The 17020-nt window shown below is 45.2% G+C and overlaps 1 protein-coding gene across 2 annotated transcripts in view; it reads left to right on the forward strand.

Annotated features, from left to right (window-relative positions):
• The window catches only part of BLTP2 (bridge-like lipid transfer protein family member 2), a 213208-nt gene that overhangs the window by 63235 nt on the left and 132953 nt on the right, over positions 1–17020 (forward strand). For both annotated transcript variants that reach the window (XM_082247020.1, XM_082247021.1), the window contains exons 7-12: positions 2516–2729; positions 3022–3130; positions 3221–3345; positions 7998–8065; positions 8619–8764; positions 15016–15134. In XM_082247020.1, the coding sequence (XP_082103146.1) occupies positions 2516–2729; positions 3022–3130; positions 3221–3345; positions 7998–8065; positions 8619–8764; positions 15016–15134 (781 nt within the window). The remainder of the gene's footprint in view (positions 1–2515; positions 2730–3021; positions 3131–3220; positions 3346–7997; positions 8066–8618; positions 8765–15015; positions 15135–17020) is intronic.

The following is a 17020-nucleotide window of genomic DNA, read 5'->3' on the forward strand; positions in this document are numbered from 1 at the left end:
AGCAAAGAAAGCTGCATCAAAAAAAAAAAACCCCCAGGCGGGTGTGATGTGGCTAAGAAAGAAAAACGCCAAAGCGATGTGCATTTTTATTTTATACTGGAAGTATAAAATGGTGGAAAAAAAAAACACAAAACACATAGGTACTTGAGTATATGTAAAAAATTAATTAATTAAATCCCACCTATATTGCCAAAGGCACATTGGTTTTATTTGTAAATGAAAAGGTGGAAAATCACTGATGTTCATACTAAAAGTGAGGGCACCCACTTTGAATATTTCATGATGGAAATCAAGGATCCTAAAGTAAAAAAATTAAGATGAGTTATATAAAGTTAATAAAAAGAATATAGGCAGACATATCCATATATAATTAGATATATCCATACCTAGGCAGTAAGGAATCCTGATTTATTCATATTCAAGAGGTGGACAAAAAATAAGTACAAAAGCTTGCAAGCGGTCAATTGCAGTTCCCAGTGCTAAAAAATAGTAAAAAAAAAAATAAATAAAAAGTATACATTAGTTGTGCCTTTCCAAACTCAGAGTGGGGGAGACTTCACTAGCCACCACTCAGGTGTGTTGCATGCACATTTGCTGGTACAGAATAAAATGGAGGGAATTTATCAAAACTGGAGCAGACAGAATCTCGAACAGCTGTGCATGGCAACTAATCAGCTTCTATCTTCAGATTTTTCAGATAAACTTTAATTAAAGAAGCTGATTGGTTGCCCAAGGTTCTGTCTGCTCCAGTTTTGATAAAAGTTCCCCGCAATGACTAGAGGAAAAACCATGTCTTCATTACAATGCTTCTGTTCTTCAATGTCTATGCTGGGGCAGGGAGGTGACCAATCTGTATTACTTAACTGTAGTAGAAACGAAAAGACAGGTCGCCAGTTTGGCTGTGCTTGTCAGGCATGGCTGTGTAATTTTTCAGGATTATATAGAAAGAATTGCAAGTAATTTGGCAGGTAAAACAGTATGTGTATACATATTTTAACTACCGTATATACTAGAGTATAAGCCAAGTTTTTCAGCATGTTTTTTCATGCTGAAAAAGCCCCCCTCGGCTTATACTCGAGTCACTGGCTCACTTACTTTTCAAAAATGGTGCCGCCCTGCGCTGACATGTCACCGCGCATGCGCCGCATGCCCGGCAATAGCCGAACGTGTATGGGCTTTCCCGAGCATCGGCAGCACATGTGGGGTGACGTGTTGGCGCCGGGAGGAGCCATTTTTAAATCTTAAGGCGCCTCAGCGACGGGTAAGTGAGACTCCTCCACAGCCCCTGCATTTCCTCATGCAGTGCTGTGGGTATGGTACAGGACATTCTCTCGGCTGGTAATACAAAAGCGGGAGAGGACGTGCCGCTCACTGGGATCTGCCGTCCTGCCGGGAGATCCAAGCGACCAGCTGGCACGCCCATCGACTGGCCCGAGACCCGAACAAAGCCGGAATTAGCTTTGATCAGGTCTCGAATGTAGTAACCCGGAAGCGACGTCATGACATCATTCCGGTTCACTCGGGAGCCAACGGCACCAGGTTTCAAATATCGAAAGTATTTGAAAATGCAGATCTTGGAGTTTTGGATACTTTCAAGTGCAGAGGAGGGGTTTGGGGTCTAATTCTACCCCAGATCCCTCCATGTAGAGTACCTGTCACTGCCTATTACTGCCACAAGGGATGTTTACATTCCTTGTGACAGCAATAAAAGTGATCCAAAAAAAAAAAACTTAAAGGGACAGTGTAAAAAATAAAGTAAATAGGAAAAAAAAAATGAAAGCGCCCTCTGTGCTCGTGCGCAGAAGTGAACACGTACGTAAGTCACACCTGCAAATTTAAACAGTGTACAAACCACACGTGAGGTATCGCCGCAATCCTTTGAGTGAGAGCAAGACCTCCTCTGTACCTCTAAACAGGTGATTGAAAGTGTGCGCAATTTTAAAGCTTGACATATTGGGTATCTATTTACTCGGCGTAACATCGTCTTTCACATTATGTAAAAAATTGGGCTAACTTTACAGTTTTGTTTTTCTCTTAAGTGTATTTGTTTTTTAAAAAAATTGCATTTCAAAGGCCGCTGCGCAAATACAGTGTGTGTGACATAAAATATTTCAACAACTTCCATTTTATTTCCTAGGGTCTCTGCTGTGATTTTTCCGCAAATTGCCTTTTTAAATCTGCCCAACGACAAATTTGCCTAAAAAAACATAAACAAAGCATAAACACAAATTGCGGTAAAATTGCTATAAAAACCCACAAAAAGCACTGCAGAAAAACTCAAAGGCAACATGCTTAGATGTGAATGGAGCCTTTGTCAAATGCTGGAATAGTAAATGCAGTCATAGGGTGACATTATCTGTTTATATACTTGTGTATGATATTGAATGTTTAGAAAGTTTTACTATGCTGTTAATGTTTAAAGAATTATATTTTCTGTGTCCCAAAGCTTTTCTGTTGAATACTTTTCTTAGAGCTTTTCTCTTTTAAAAAATGTTTATCTGGTGTATGGATGCAGGATGAAGCCTGTCTTGCAGAACTGTCCCTGGCTCTGTCTCTGGAGTGCAGCATGAAGGAAAAAAACTTGCGTGCAGCCAGTATAAGAGTGCGTGCCCTACATGCAGAGGTGCATGAAAGTCTCTTCAACAGTGACCTGCTGCAGAAGAAGCTGGTTTCAGCAGTGCAGAGCAACACTGAAGAGAGCAGTAACATTGAGGAACAGGCAAACCTAGGTTAGTACCAAGGATACCACTGAAAAATTGTTACTGGTGGTAATGCTTGCCCATACTACCTATCTGTGCCTCACTTTTTTTTTGAGACTTGAGTAATATTCCATTTGGCATTTTGATGATAATGTTAAACTACCTTACAAAACAGCTGTTTTCTGATTGCTCAGTATAGGATTCACCTTATGCACGACGTGTTTTATTTTTGATGCATCTAAAGTATAAAAAGTCCTCTCAAGTTTGCCATAGCATGTACTTCTTCTGGAATCATTTGATTGGTTACCCCTTGCACTTGCAGGAGATGCTGAACCTCCCAGGTGGTTGCAGCTTGTTGAGCGGCTTCCTTGTAAGCTGGATGTGGGGTTTGAGAACAGCACTGTGGTCCTGTCTATGAACAGTCAACAAAGGTAAAAATATCAATGACAATTAAAATGGCTGACAATTGGGTTCTGAAGATTGTATACTGATTGTAGTGGAAATGCTGTGCTTCTTCTCAGGCACCTAAACTGGACATTAAAGCTCCTACGGTATTCCTATTTACGTGAGGAGGATCAGCTGCCCATGTGCAAATTCATTGGCACTTCAGAACTTGCTCATATGACCTCTGAACTACTAGTGGAAGGTAAGAGGCTGAATCATTGGAAAGATAATTGATGGTAAAGCTAAAAATATATTATTTGTAGTGGACCATATTTAATTGTAGCACTGTTTACTGGAAAAATATAAGCCATACCTGTATTTATCAGAAGCTGATGTTAGAGCGATTTCCAGGATGAATAACAATTTGAATATTGCTTTAGATTGTAATTCTCCTCTTTCTGGAAATTCTATTTCTTTCCAGATTTAGAAGCTGCACCTTTTTTCTCTTTTAGATAGTATTTTTGTTTTTTCAAAACAAAGGCTTAAATACAGAGCCTATGACATACATGCTCTTATATGTTTAATACCATGGACAAACTGTTTTTTATTGCATATAGCCATCAATTTACACAGCACTTTACATAGATTTTTTACATTCACATCAGTCCCTGCCCTCAAGAAGCTGTAACCTGGGGTAGCTCTGGAATGACCGCCAGCCAGTTTGGTGAAAGCAAAACAGTTCATTTATTTGAATCCCAGCAAAACAAAAGGCAGCTTACTTCAGCCAAAGTAAATAAACAGTCCAAATCCTGGTATTGGAATAAAGCAGCAGGCTCACCGCTAGCCTTTGGTCCCATACAGGGGTCAGGCTCCTCCAAAGTCAGGGTTCCAGGCAGGCCACACTAGGGGGGAAAGTTAGCAGCCCATGGCTCAGCTTGTCTGAGAGCTTCTGCTCACTACACAGCATGTGAGTCTCTGTCTCTCTCCCATTCACTTCCTTGACACAGGTGCTGATTTCCCTCTGCTGACTTTCAAGCCTCCCTCACCTGGGACTTAACCCCTGAGTACCACAAAAGCTCTGCAACTGACCCCATTAAAGGGACCACAGCTCAAATATCGGGGAAATGTACCTGCCATCCAGGACACATTCCCGGTGTCCTGTACAAAGCCTACAATCTAAGATCCCTTGTTATGGGGGAACAGACTGAATCTCATGAAGAGGTCTGTAACCTACCTTCCCAGGGGGATGGGTGGCCTAGTTCTGGTCAACCTGGTCAACTCTGATGTTTTTGAAACATAATTTCTCTAATTGTCTTCCAGGGCAGCACCTGAGAGATGGGCTCCTCCCACCTGAAACGGGAAACACATTAGTCCACCATTATAAAAATGCCAGTCATACCTTCAGCCTCAGTTTGATTGTGTTTCCTCCGGACCCACAAGAGCTGCAACAGTTTATTTTCTTCAGTCCCTGTGCTATTTGCAGGAGGCTCCCTGACCAGCCTCCCATCCAGCTTAGGGAGCCTTGGGCAGTGCAGGTCAGGGGCAGCACACTGGGACGAGCAGGCCCCCACCTGACCAGTCTCCCATCCAGCTTAGCGAGCTTTGGGCAGTGCAGGTCAGAGGCAGCACACTGGGACGAGCAGGCCCCCACCTGAGGTTTCACCCTACTGAGAGGTATGCAACCATCCCCCTGAGCTGTCAGGATGCCAGCGGGATTCACCCCCCCAAGACCGTACCTGGTTATGGCCCCTAGCTCTTCCAGGCTGGTTCGCCAGCCTCAACAATCCCTCCAGTGGACATGGTTGTGCTGGGGGGAGGGTCCCTGCTCATAGGATACGGGTGAGAGCGAGAGGTGCTAACCCCCTTGTCCCCCCTTGGGCGCCTGCTCGGTCCGCTTCCTGGAGCTCCTCACGATGGAATAGCAAGATGGGGGCGGGACCAGAACATGGTGTCACTAAACTGCTTTGTGCAGGTACAGAAGTTCTGAATGGAATCCATTCATACCATGGTGGTGTTCCTACATCAGGGGGATTTTCTTGCCTCCATCGACATCAAGGATGTCTACCTTCACATCCCCATATGTGTCGCCCATCAACGCTTCCTCCACCTTGCAGTGGGCGAGGAGCATTATCAAATTGTGGCGTTACCCTTTGGTCTCGCTCCTCGGGTCTTCATAAAAGTATTGGGCCCGGTTCTGGCATTACTTTGCCAGCAGGGGATTGCGATATTGGGGTACCTGGAAAAACTTCACAAGTTGCAGGAGGCTTTTCGGGTTCTGCTGTTCAGCAGACGGTCATCTCTGCAGGCTTGCATGCAGGTGCTGAGCCTGATGGAGTCTACCTTCGAGGCGGTCCCGTTTGCACAGTTCCATACCAGATCTCTGCAAAAGGAGATTCTGGTGAAATAGAACAAGGATCCTCAGTCTCTGGACGATCTGATCTCTGAACACGAGGGGGTTTCCGGTAAGGATCCAATTGGACAATGCCTCGGCCGTGGCCTATGTCAATCACCAAGGGGGGCACAAGAAATGTTCTGGTGGCTCAAGAAGTAGCTGACATTCTAAGGTTTGTTCCAGCTCTCTCTGCAGTGCATATTCGACAGGCATTAGACCAAGGAGAATGGTCACTTCATCCGGAGGTGTTCCATCAGTTGTGTCTCTGGTGGGGTACTCCCGAGGTGGATCTGTTGGCCTCTCGCTTCAACAGAAAAGTACAGAGGTTTGTGGCACGGTCTCGGGATCCTCTAGCCACGCATTAATGGCTCCCTGGAGTCAGTATCGTCTGCTATATGCCTTTCCTCCTCTCAAGCTTCTGCCGAGACTCCTGTGCAGGATTGAGGTGGAAGGGAATTCCGATCATCCTAGTGACTCCAGACTGGTCTCGCCGGTCTTAGTACGTCGATCTGGTATGGTTGGTCGCCGATGCTCCTTGGACACTTCCTCTCAGGGAAGATCTGCTGTCCCAAGGACCGATCTTGCATCCTGCTTTACAGTCGCTGGCTTTGATGGCTTGGCTGTTGAAAGCCAGGTGCTGAAGGATAGAGGGTTGTCTGAATCTGTGATTCCTACACTTTTGAAAGCGTGAAAATCTACTTCTAGAAAGGTTTACTATCGTACTTGGAAGCGTACATTGCATGGTGTGAATCCCTAAGGGTTCACCCCCGCTCCTTTTTCAGTGACTCGGATCTCGGCTTTCCTCCAGGGAGGGGTTGAGCAGCGTCTAGCCTTGAGTACCATCAAGGGTCAGGTCTCGGCATTGGCGGTTTTCTTTCAATGTCCGTTGGGCACACAGTCCTCGGTGGGTACCTTTCTCCAGGGAGTGAGTCACTTGTTTCCTCCGGTGCTTTCTCCATTGCCTCGGTGGGACCTCAATTTAGTGTTGTCAGTTCTCCAGAAACCCCCCTTTGAAAATATTCGGGATGTTCCCCTGCTTACTTTGTCCCAGAAAGTGGTCTTTTTGGTGGCTCTTCTTCGCGCAGGGTGTCAGAACTGGCAGCGATGTCTTGTCGTTATCCCTATCTAAGGTAGTTGTTTGGCCATGTCTGTTGTTCCTTCCAAAGGTTGTCTCCGATTTTCATCGGAATAAAGACATTATGTTGCCCTCCCTGTGTAACACCCAAGCCTAAGCATCCTAAGGAAGTTGCTTTGCATTCTCTGGATGTGGTTTGGGCAATAAGGGTGTTCCTGGCAGCTACAGTCATTTTAGAAGTCAGACTCACTATTTGTCCTCACAGGTGGACCTTGCAAGGCGTTGGTTGCTTCTGCTGCGACCATTCCAGATGGATCAGACAGACTGTGGTTCAGGCTTATTCTATTAAGGGTCAGGTTCCTGCTTTCCCTGTCAGGGCGCACTATATTCGGGCGCTTAGTGCCTCCTGGGCCTTCCATTATCAGGCGTCAGTGGTGCAGGTTTACAAGGTGGCCACCTAGTCGTCTGTACACACATTCTCAAAGTTTTATAAAGTGGAAGTGTCGGCATCTGCAGATGCTGCTTTTCGCCACAAAGTTTTGCAGGCTGCTATTTAGAGGACTTGTCCTCTTTGAGGGTGTTTTTTTTCAGGTGAGCTCCAGTTGGTAATAGTTGAGCTCCAAGTTACTGGTTGGCTATGTATATCCTTGGGGGAAGTTTGTTTTTTTTCTGCTGTTCCCACCCCTCATGTTTGACACTGCTTTGGGACGTCCCTACGGTCATTAAGATGAAGAGCTGTGTCCGTTAATGAACGAAAGAGAAAATGGGATTTTTTACTAACTGTAAAATCCATTTCTTTTGATGTTCATTGACGGACACAGCACCTGCCCCTCTTTTGAGTTGTTTTTTTTTTTCTTCTGACACTACTTGTTACAAAACTGAATACCTATAGCAAGAAGTGGGGAGTATACCCCCAGGTACTGCCCCATAGGCGTACTCCAGCCTTTTTTTCTGCCTAGTGTTTTACTCCTGTAGCAGGCAGTTTTACCCTACAGTCATGAAGATGAAGAGCTGTGTTTGTCAATGAAAATCAGAGAAATGGATTTTACGGTAAGTCAAAAATCCCATTTTTTTTTTTTTCCTTGCCTGTAAAATTAATTCTTTGGAGTACAGTACATAAATGACACAGTATACTCTCCCCTCTGTGGTCCTCTTCTTTCTTTTTCTTTTTTTGCCAGTGTCCAATCACCTCAAGGTTCTTCTGTAACCCTATGCCTCTAACAAATGTTCGATGGTGCAGGAATTTTTTTATTTTATTTTTTTAGTTAGGAAATCGGAACTTCTTTTAGTCTAAATTCGGGTGGTTCAAGAGTACATTCATATTGCTGCATCATAGCATATAAAAAAGATCATTCTGTTAAGAAAATGTTATAATACATTATTAATGGGAGTAGTGTTTACCTTTTGTAAGTTGATACTGTAAAATCTGTCTCTAATTTCTTTCCAGATGGTCTGCTGTTGTCTCAGAGCCGACAGAGAATTGTCTGTTTGAACCACTTGAAAGCAAGTGTGCAGGTGAGAGTCTAGGTGGCTAAAACATTTTCACTGATTCTTATTGTGTGCCACCATCACAGCCTTCATAGTCTGAGTGTTGCCTATTATAATAATATAATGTATGTTTCCGCAAGCTATACCTCCAGTGCCCAGTTAGATAATTTTTGTATTTTCCAATGTCTACTGCAACACACAAAAACCTTTACAAACTGTTTCATTATGCTGCCTCTGGTATCAACAACAGAGTTATTCTGCAGTTCTGCCCCTTACATTATCCCACGTACAATGAATGCAAGTAGCAACTGTAGTACACATCAAACACTCTACGAAACACTGATACACTAAACGTTTACAACAAAGGCATTTTATATATACCTGTCCTTTTGCTTTTTATTAAATCCTAATTAATTAAAAGCCTATCTTTTAATTATGGCAATCTTGGAGGTGGTAAAAGCCCACATTTTCTGTTAGTTTTGGATACAGTGGGAAGTTAGAATCTCTATAATGCAATTATTGCTGTCTTTGACTCCACTTAAAATGCATTTTGATTTTTCTTACTCTTGCATCACGCCAGGTAACATCCATTGATATCCAGAGCAATGTAGCTCTCAATACTTGCATTATCCATTACCGTCACCAGGAGTTTTTTCATTGGTTTAGCTTGCTGGCGCTGGATCGTCAGTTACAGAAGGATGCAAAAGCCTCAACCAAAAATAATCGGTGAGTTTTTATGAGAATACACATTTTTTGGGGTTTTTTTAAACAAATTTTTGTTTTCCGCTGTATTTGCTCAAATATGAAACCAATGGCATTCCACTTAACAGCACAAGAAGATTTGATAATACGGCAAAAGTGGTTTAGTCTTTTACGGTGAGCCATACACGTTCTAAGAATAAATTGCATTTTTTAAATTTTGCAAATATTACTTTCATTTAGCCTAGAGTTGGTGCAGATTTTATCTGTGATAGTTCAAAATGAACCCTTATTATGCAGAATTACAGAGTCACTTTACAGGAGAGACTGTAAGAAGCCACTGCTCGCCCTTCTGGTGCTCCCCCACAACTGTAATCAACCAGCAGACTACTGCTGAAATTGCTGGTACTTAAGCTTGCCATAGATCTTCCCCTGACTTCTCTGTCAAGTGCAATGGCACAACCATCTACCCATCCCTACATGCCAGGGTGCTAGGTGTTATCCTGGACTCTGAACTCTCCTTTCAGCCCCACATCTTTTTACTTTCCAAGGCTTGCCTCCTCAACCTCAGCAACATTTCTAAAATACGTCCCTTCCTAGCCAATAAAACCACAAAGCTCCTGAATTACTCCCTGCTTATCTCTCGCCTCGACTACTGCAACTCCCCTTCTCATTGGCTTACCTTTAAATAGGCTATCTCTCCCTTCAGTCCATTATGAATTGTGCTGCCAGACTCCTCCACCTTACAAACCGCTCAGCGTCTGCTACCCCTCTCTTCCAATCCCTCCATTGGCTTCCACTCACCCAACAAATTAAAATACTAACAATAACTTACAAAGCTATCCACAACTCAGCCCCCAGCTACATCACTAACCTAATCTCAAAATACCAACCAAATCGTCCTCTCCTTTCCTCCCAAGACCTCCTGCTCTCTAGCTCCCTCATCACCTCCTCCAGTACTCGCCTCATGGACTTCTCTCGAGCCTCTGCCATCCTTTGGAATTCCCTACCCAAATCTATCGGACTATCTCCAACTCTATCCACTTTTAGGCGATCCCTGAAAACCTTTCCCTTCAGAGAAGCCTATCCTGCCCCCACCTAACAACTGTTCTTTTATTATCTTCATCAGCTCATCCTCCACAGTTATTACCGTTTTGTATCACTTGACCCTCTCTCTTGGATTGTAAGCTCTAACGAGCAGGGCCCTCTGATTCCTCCTGTATTGAATTGTATTGTAACTGTAGTGTCTTCCCTAACATTGTAAAGTGCTCCACAAACTGTTGTCGCTATAGAAATTCTGTAGTAATAATAGATGGGCTGTTGAACCGGCAGAATTTTGATCTATGTATGGCTGTTCCCACTTGACATAAGATGCGGGAAAGCTGGAAACCTTTTGTCGATCAGTGGTTGCAGATCAATCCGTGTATTCTGACCGCAAAATACACTGGCATAGCGGGGAGAATTCCTGCATCCACCTCACTTGTGTGGATGAGAGAATCCTTTTGTGTTTTTTTTTTTCTCCCCCAATCAGCCCACCGGCTGATTGAAAAACAAACGAGTTCCATCCATGGCTAGCCTTACTGGCACAGAGAAACAACGTTTTGCCTTAGGACTAAATTGTATGCTGGTTCTCTGAAATTGTGCAGTGGTTCATTTCTTCTACCTAAGATTGTGTACAGTATTACATGTGGTGCTTCCTTGGCTTGAAAGCCTGCAATACCACTTTGTAAGCTTAAAGACCTATATAGTAAATATTAATTTCTCCTTCATTCATTGACGGACACAGCTCCATATCTTCTTGACCGATGGGTTTATGCTGCTCTCCATAGGAGTAGGACACTAGGCGGGAAAAAAATTTGACCACATCTATAGGGCAGTCCCAGGAGGGTAAACTCCCACTTCCTGCTGTAGGACCTCAGTTTTTTTCTGCCTATTCAGGAGTAAAGACCTAGTTCCCTTCTGGGATCTTTGATCCTAGCATTTTTTCCTTTTTAAATTAAATGTTTTTCTTTTTGTTATTTTATGTTCCTGTGAGAACTACAATCAATTCTGTTCCTATGAGAACTACAATTAACTGCCGGACTGGGCGACAGACTGGATATCCTAGATCCTTACGGTCTTCCTAGTCTGGCCAGGGAGTGCGACCTAATCTTAGCTTTGCGCTGGGTTGGCCGCGACATAGCCACACTGGACGGTGACTGACCGGCGAGTTAAACATCTCGCGAGCACGCTAAGCCCTGGTCACGATCCTAGCATGACTTGAGTCGCAGCGTACCTCTGGCCCGCAGCACTCCCATGCTAAGATGGTGGGTGGTCTGTCTGGAATGGTGTCCCCCTGGTCCCATGGTGCGGTCAGAAGTGTCCGTTCCCCCCCCCCCGCCCCTCCGATGGTTCCATTGGGGAGGATGGGGGCCCCTCCCTGGGTTGGTCAGGCCCTCGAGTGCCCTTCCTTCCCTTTTAATGCTCCCCCTCAATATCGGGGTCCCTCTGTGAACCACCCCCATTCACCCATACCTAGTTGGTCCAGGGGTGGCAGTAGATCTGTGATGCTTCTCTGGATGCAGCCCCCTTAGCCTGCAGGGTGTCCATGACAGCGGTCACTCTGGGCCGCGTGATATGGCTGAAATATTGGTCTGCAGGCCAGGCTTCCAAGAAGGACCGCTCTTCCCGTTGTGGGAGACCGCTTGTTCGGTGCTTCAATGGAGGAGATCATTAAGGGTCTTACAGGGGGTAAGAGTACTGTGCTTCTGTAGTCTGCCAGGAGTAAAGAGACTAGTCACAAGCATTGTCCTTTCTTCTCGGCCTATAAGCCATTCTTTCGTGCTTTGGGATCTAAGGACCAGGGATCAAAATCCACCTGTGACTCCGCAGCAAGTTCCAAGAGGTCCTGGCTGGGTAAGTCAAGAGCGGGTCCCTCCTGAGACCACAGACAAGCTCTTTTCTGCCTGAAGGGACGCCCTCACCTGTACTTGGGGCGTCTTCGCTTCTTTCCGGATCCGTATATCTCCTGGATTCAAGACAAGTTAATCCACGAGTTGATTTGGTCCAGGTACAAGATCGAGTTTCGGTCCTTGCCTCCCGCAAGGTTCTTTCCTTCCATTCTGTGTTTGTCCCCAGATCGTCTACAAAGTCTTCTTGGGGCGGTACAGGATCTGCTCTTACAGGGGATCATTGCACCAGTTCTGGAATCTGAACTCTTTCAGGGGTTTTACTCAAACCTGTTTACTGTTCCCAGGAAGGAAGGCATGGTCCGTCCCATTCTGGATCTCCAGGCTTTGAACTGCTTTGTGCGGGTTCAGAAATTTCTAATGGAATCCATTCGCACGGTGGTGGCATCCCTTCATCAAGGGGATTTCCTGGCCTCTATGGATATCAAGGACACTTACCTTCATATCCCAATATATGTCGGGCATCAGAGTTTCCTTTGCTTTGCCGTGGGCGAGGAGCACTATCAATTCGGGGCATTACCCTTTGGTCTCGCCTCGGCTCGTGTTTTACAAAAGTGTTGGCCCCGGTGTTGGCTTTACTGAGGCAGAATGGGATTGCAGTGCTGGGGTACCTGGACGATCTCCTCCTGCGAGCAGAGTCTTCAATTGCCCTGAAAGACAATGTGGACATTTCGGTGCAAACTTTGCAAGAGTTCGGAGGCAAACTGAATTTCCAAAATCTGTTCTGGTTCCGTCCACAAAACTGGACTATCTGGGCCTGACCCTGGACACAACCTTAGCCCGGGTGTTTCTTCCGGAGGCGAAAGTCAAGAAGTTGTAGGATGCGACACTGCTCCTGCTGTCCAACCGGCGATCATCCCTCAGGACTTGCATGAAAGTATTGGGCCTAATGGTCTCCACCTTCGAGGTGGTTCCATTTGCTCAGTTCCATACCAGGTCTCTACAGATGGAGATCCTTGTCAAATGGAACAAGAATCCACAGGCTCTAGACAATCTGATCCTGTTGAGCCGGATTATAAGGGGATCCCTGATCTGGTGGCTCCGGTCTCCGGTGATTCGACAGGGAAAATCCTTTCTCCCCCTGTGCTGGACGGTGGTCACAACGGATGCCAGCCTCTCCAAATGTGGAGGTGTCTTGTGTACGGACCTGGCTCAAGGGGTTTGGACTCGTGAGGAGTCCAGTCGGCCAATCAATATCTTGGAAATTCCGGCGATCAGGCTTTGCCTAATTCATTGGGCGGATCGGCGCCCAGTGAGGATTCAATCGGATAATGCCACGGCTGTGGCGTATGTCAATCATCAAGGGGGCACCTAAAGTGCCTTAGCGGCCCGGGAAGTAGCCGGCATTTTAAGATGGGCAGAACGCTTTGTTTCAGCCATCTTCCGGGATGGAAAATTGGCAGGCGGATTACCTCAGTCGCCAGAAGTTGGATTAGGGAGAATGGTCTCTCCATCAGGAGGTGTTTCATCAACTGTGCCTCAGGTGAGGGACTCCCGATTATAGACCTGTTGCCTTCTCATCTTAACAGGAAGGTGCAGAGGTTCGTAGTTAGGTCTCAGGATCCTCTGGCCGACGCCACGGACACTCTCTTGTAGCTCCTTGGAGCCAATATCGTCTAATGTACGCATTTCCCCCGCTGACTCTTTGCAGAAGTCTCAGCAGAAGGATTGAGTGAGAAGGGATTCCAGTCATCCTAGTGGCACTGGACTGGCCTCACAGGTCCTGGTATGCAGACCTAGTAAGGCTGGTCGCGATGTCCCTTGGAGACTCCCTCTCAGAGAAGATCTGTTAACTCAAGGACCGATCTTCCATCCTGCTTTACAGTCGCTGGCTTTGACGGCCTTACTATTGAAAGCCAGGTGTTGACGGATAGAGGGGTGTCTGAATCAGTGATTCCTACGTTGTTCAAAGCTAGAAAATCTACTTCTAGGATGATTTAGCATAGAGTCTAGAGGGCGTACATTACTTGGTGTGAGTCTCAGGGGGTCCCCCCCCCCCCCCATTCCTTCCCGGTGTCACGTGTCTTGAAGTTTCTCCAAAGAGATGTAAATCAGCTTTTTTCCTTGGGTACCTTTTTTTAAAGGCCAGATATCAGCCTTGGCGATTTTCTTTCAATGCCCGTTGGCCACAAATGCTTTGGTTCAAACCTTTGTTTAGGAGGGCCACCAACTGGCTCCTCCTGTGAGGTCTTTGTTGCCTCTTTGGGACCTCAAGTTAGTACTGTCTGTTTTTCAGAAACCGCCCTTTGAAAAAATTTGTGAGATTCCTCTGCTCACTTACATAGTTACATAGTGAGGTTGAAAAAAGACACCAGTCCATCCAGTTCAACCTATGTTGTGTGTTTTTGCTGTTAACTGTACATTGTATATCCCTGTATGTTGTGGTCTTTTTAATGTGCCCATCTAATAGTTTTTTTGAAATTATCGATGCTCCCTGCTGATACTGAAGGTAGCTTTCTTGAAGATATGGAGCTGTGTCTGTCAATGAACGAAAGAGAATGGATTTTTGTCTTACCGTAAAATCCTTGGGAGCTTGAGCTTTTCTAACTGGAGAGCCTTTGGCCTAAACGAATACGTGGTGTGTTTGACCCCTGGGCCTTCTCTGTAGCATGCTGGCAGAGGGCTGCCTTTTTTGTTTTGTTTCGGCTGTGGCTGCTTTCTAAAGAAAAAAAAAATCTGTAAAACTTTTGTTTTATGGGAAGGATGAGTAGGTTGCAGTTGGCTCCAGCATCATTAAAAGTGGAGCTGTACTGTAATGGCTTTTGTCCCCAGTTACTCCAGTCACCAACACACAAGTTCTCCCATCATATAAGATTTAGGCTTGGTTTACACTAGTGTGATGCCAGACATCTCATGTGATTCACTCCACATTGCTGTGCACATCACATCCAATGTCTGTGCGATCGCAAATTTAGCCATACAGTTTGTATGGCTGAAATCGTATTGCATTCACACCAAAATAGCGCCGGACCCTTTTTTGGTCAGCACTGGAATCGGATCGCATGGGTGTTCAGACCCATGCTATCTCGATTCCTCCTGTCTGATTTCACAGTTCGCACCGTGATCTGCAAACTGATGCAGGGGTGTCATTACCTTTTCATTGACACCCGCAGTGGTTCGCAGAGAGTAGTGTGATATGGCTGTGAGTGAGATGCGATGCGGGAACCCGCACAGGAATCGTACTGGTTCCCGCATCGCACCAGTGTGAACTGGGACTTGAGCACTGTAAAAAATGGTCTATGTGGACTTTAGTATGTTTTTGTTTTTGTTTTTTTGGATTCAGCATTATATAAATTTATATTTCTTTGCTGTCTATATGTTTTATTATAGACCTCTTCCTGTGATATTAGCACCAATAGTTTTCAAATCGAACATCTCTAACGTCAATGTGTCTGTCCAGCTTGAGGAAGCCCAGCCTTTTGCTGTGGGATTTTCATCTGTTTCACTGGGTGAGTCACAGTAGTCTCTTCTAATTTTACTTATTAGTGTCAGTGATAAAAAGATAAAATTGCTTTGAATACAACCAACATTCAAGTGTTGATTCCAAAAAGCTTTACATGAACGAGTAGAAAATGCTTCAGGCAATGTGCTAAAACAGCCTTATTTTCCACCATGGCAGAAATGTATTTCTCATTTACGGTAAATGGTAATTAAAGTGAAATTGTTACGCATTTTGCTAAGTGTCTGTGATCTGTTTCTTAGTACATTCTCTACTAAATATGTATATTAATACATATTTAGTATGCATGTACGTGAGATACTATTTTAATGGATTTGCTAAGCATACTATTATAAAACCTATAAAAAAAACTGTTACCTCGCAATAGCAGAATAGTTGAAGTATAATTAAAGACAAGATTTTATCCCTTAACGTCTTTCAGGACAGCATCTGAGCGAGATGGCTCCTTCCACTTGCCAACTGGATACACCACTTCCACCAAAATTTAAAAGGAGGTTTCTCCCCACAGCTCCTCAGTTTTTGTGATTCCTCCAGACAAGGAACACCTAGTTGGGAGTCAGGAGCTCTTAGGTGCTGTTCTGAGAGACCAGGCTTCCAGCTCCACCATACTTCTTTTTTTTTTTTTTTTTTTTTTTCCATACCGCACAAACTGACTGTTGGGTGGGGTCCTTCTCCCTCTTCGGTGCTCGCGGTGACCCATGGATGAAGCTCTCAGGCGGCTGCAGAGGCCAGCGGTGCATATTTCTTTTTCCTGGTCCCGCCCGCCGGTCTAGATGCGCAGCTGCCGCTGCCATCTTTTCAGTTGCTGAGTGGAGACTCACCTGGCCCGGGAGGTATCCAGTTCTCGCAGGGCAGGCATGCAGCGTCACTTTCACCGGATAAAGCGCAGGGGGAGAAGGGAGGAGTGGATCTGGTGCCTATTTCTTGTTGCAATGTCCACATGTGGCTAGGAATGCTGGTTCCGGACTCCAATAGCGATGCTGCTCCGGACCGGAAACCGGTGTTCCTAGCCACATGTGGACACAGAAAACACCGTTATGGAGACGATCACGACTGCAAGTGTGACAGGCACCAGCAAGGCCCAGGTAACAGTTGGTTTGGTCATATTGCCCTGATTACTGTGGGGTCGCTCTCTCCTCTCCAACCCCCCCGGTTCCTGGGGCCTGTCTGTTATGATTCCTGTGCACCTGTGGTGACCCTGATGAGAAATAGGTTAAATCACTGGGATGGTTTGTCTTGCTTTTTTTTTTTTTTTTTTCCACATTATGGCAGGCTTAGAGTTCGGACCTGGCGGTTAAAAAGAAATGCCCTTCATACAAAGCAAAGTTACCTGAGGGTTGGAACAAAACACTGTCAGACAAGCATGGACTCCCTCGTTAAAGAGGAAGCTTCTACTGCATGCAGCGACCTAATCCCATCTGTTAAAAAAGAGCTGGATGCTACCATTCAATCCTTTCACTCTTCGCTAACAAACCCATCCTTCAGCCATCTACCTCACAATCCTCTCAGGGCTCGCAATTAAACCCTGCGGTCGAGGTTGAAGTAGCTCCTTCTACCCTCTCATTCCAAAGAAGGTTCAGAGGAAGAAGAGGAGGAAGGGGTAGAAGAGTGCCCTCTAAATACAAGTTGTCTTTAGATCAAGTTAATGGTTTGTTAAAGGCAGTTTGTTACATTGGGCTTAGGAGAAGAGAAAAAATTATTATCTCTGCATGATCGGATGTATGCAGGTCTGAGTGAGCCTAAAGGTCGCACCTTTCCAGTACATTCAGTAATCTCTGAGGCCATTAAAAAAAGAATGGGCAGAACCAGAGAGCAAGCTTTTTTTCTCTATTGTTCATTGACGGACACAGCTCCTGATCTTATTAAACATTGGGT

Source organism: Pelophylax lessonae, assembly GCF_965119305.1.
Source record: "Pelophylax lessonae genome assembly, chromosome: 2".
Lineage (NCBI taxonomy): Eukaryota > Metazoa > Chordata > Amphibia > Anura > Ranidae > Pelophylax > Pelophylax lessonae.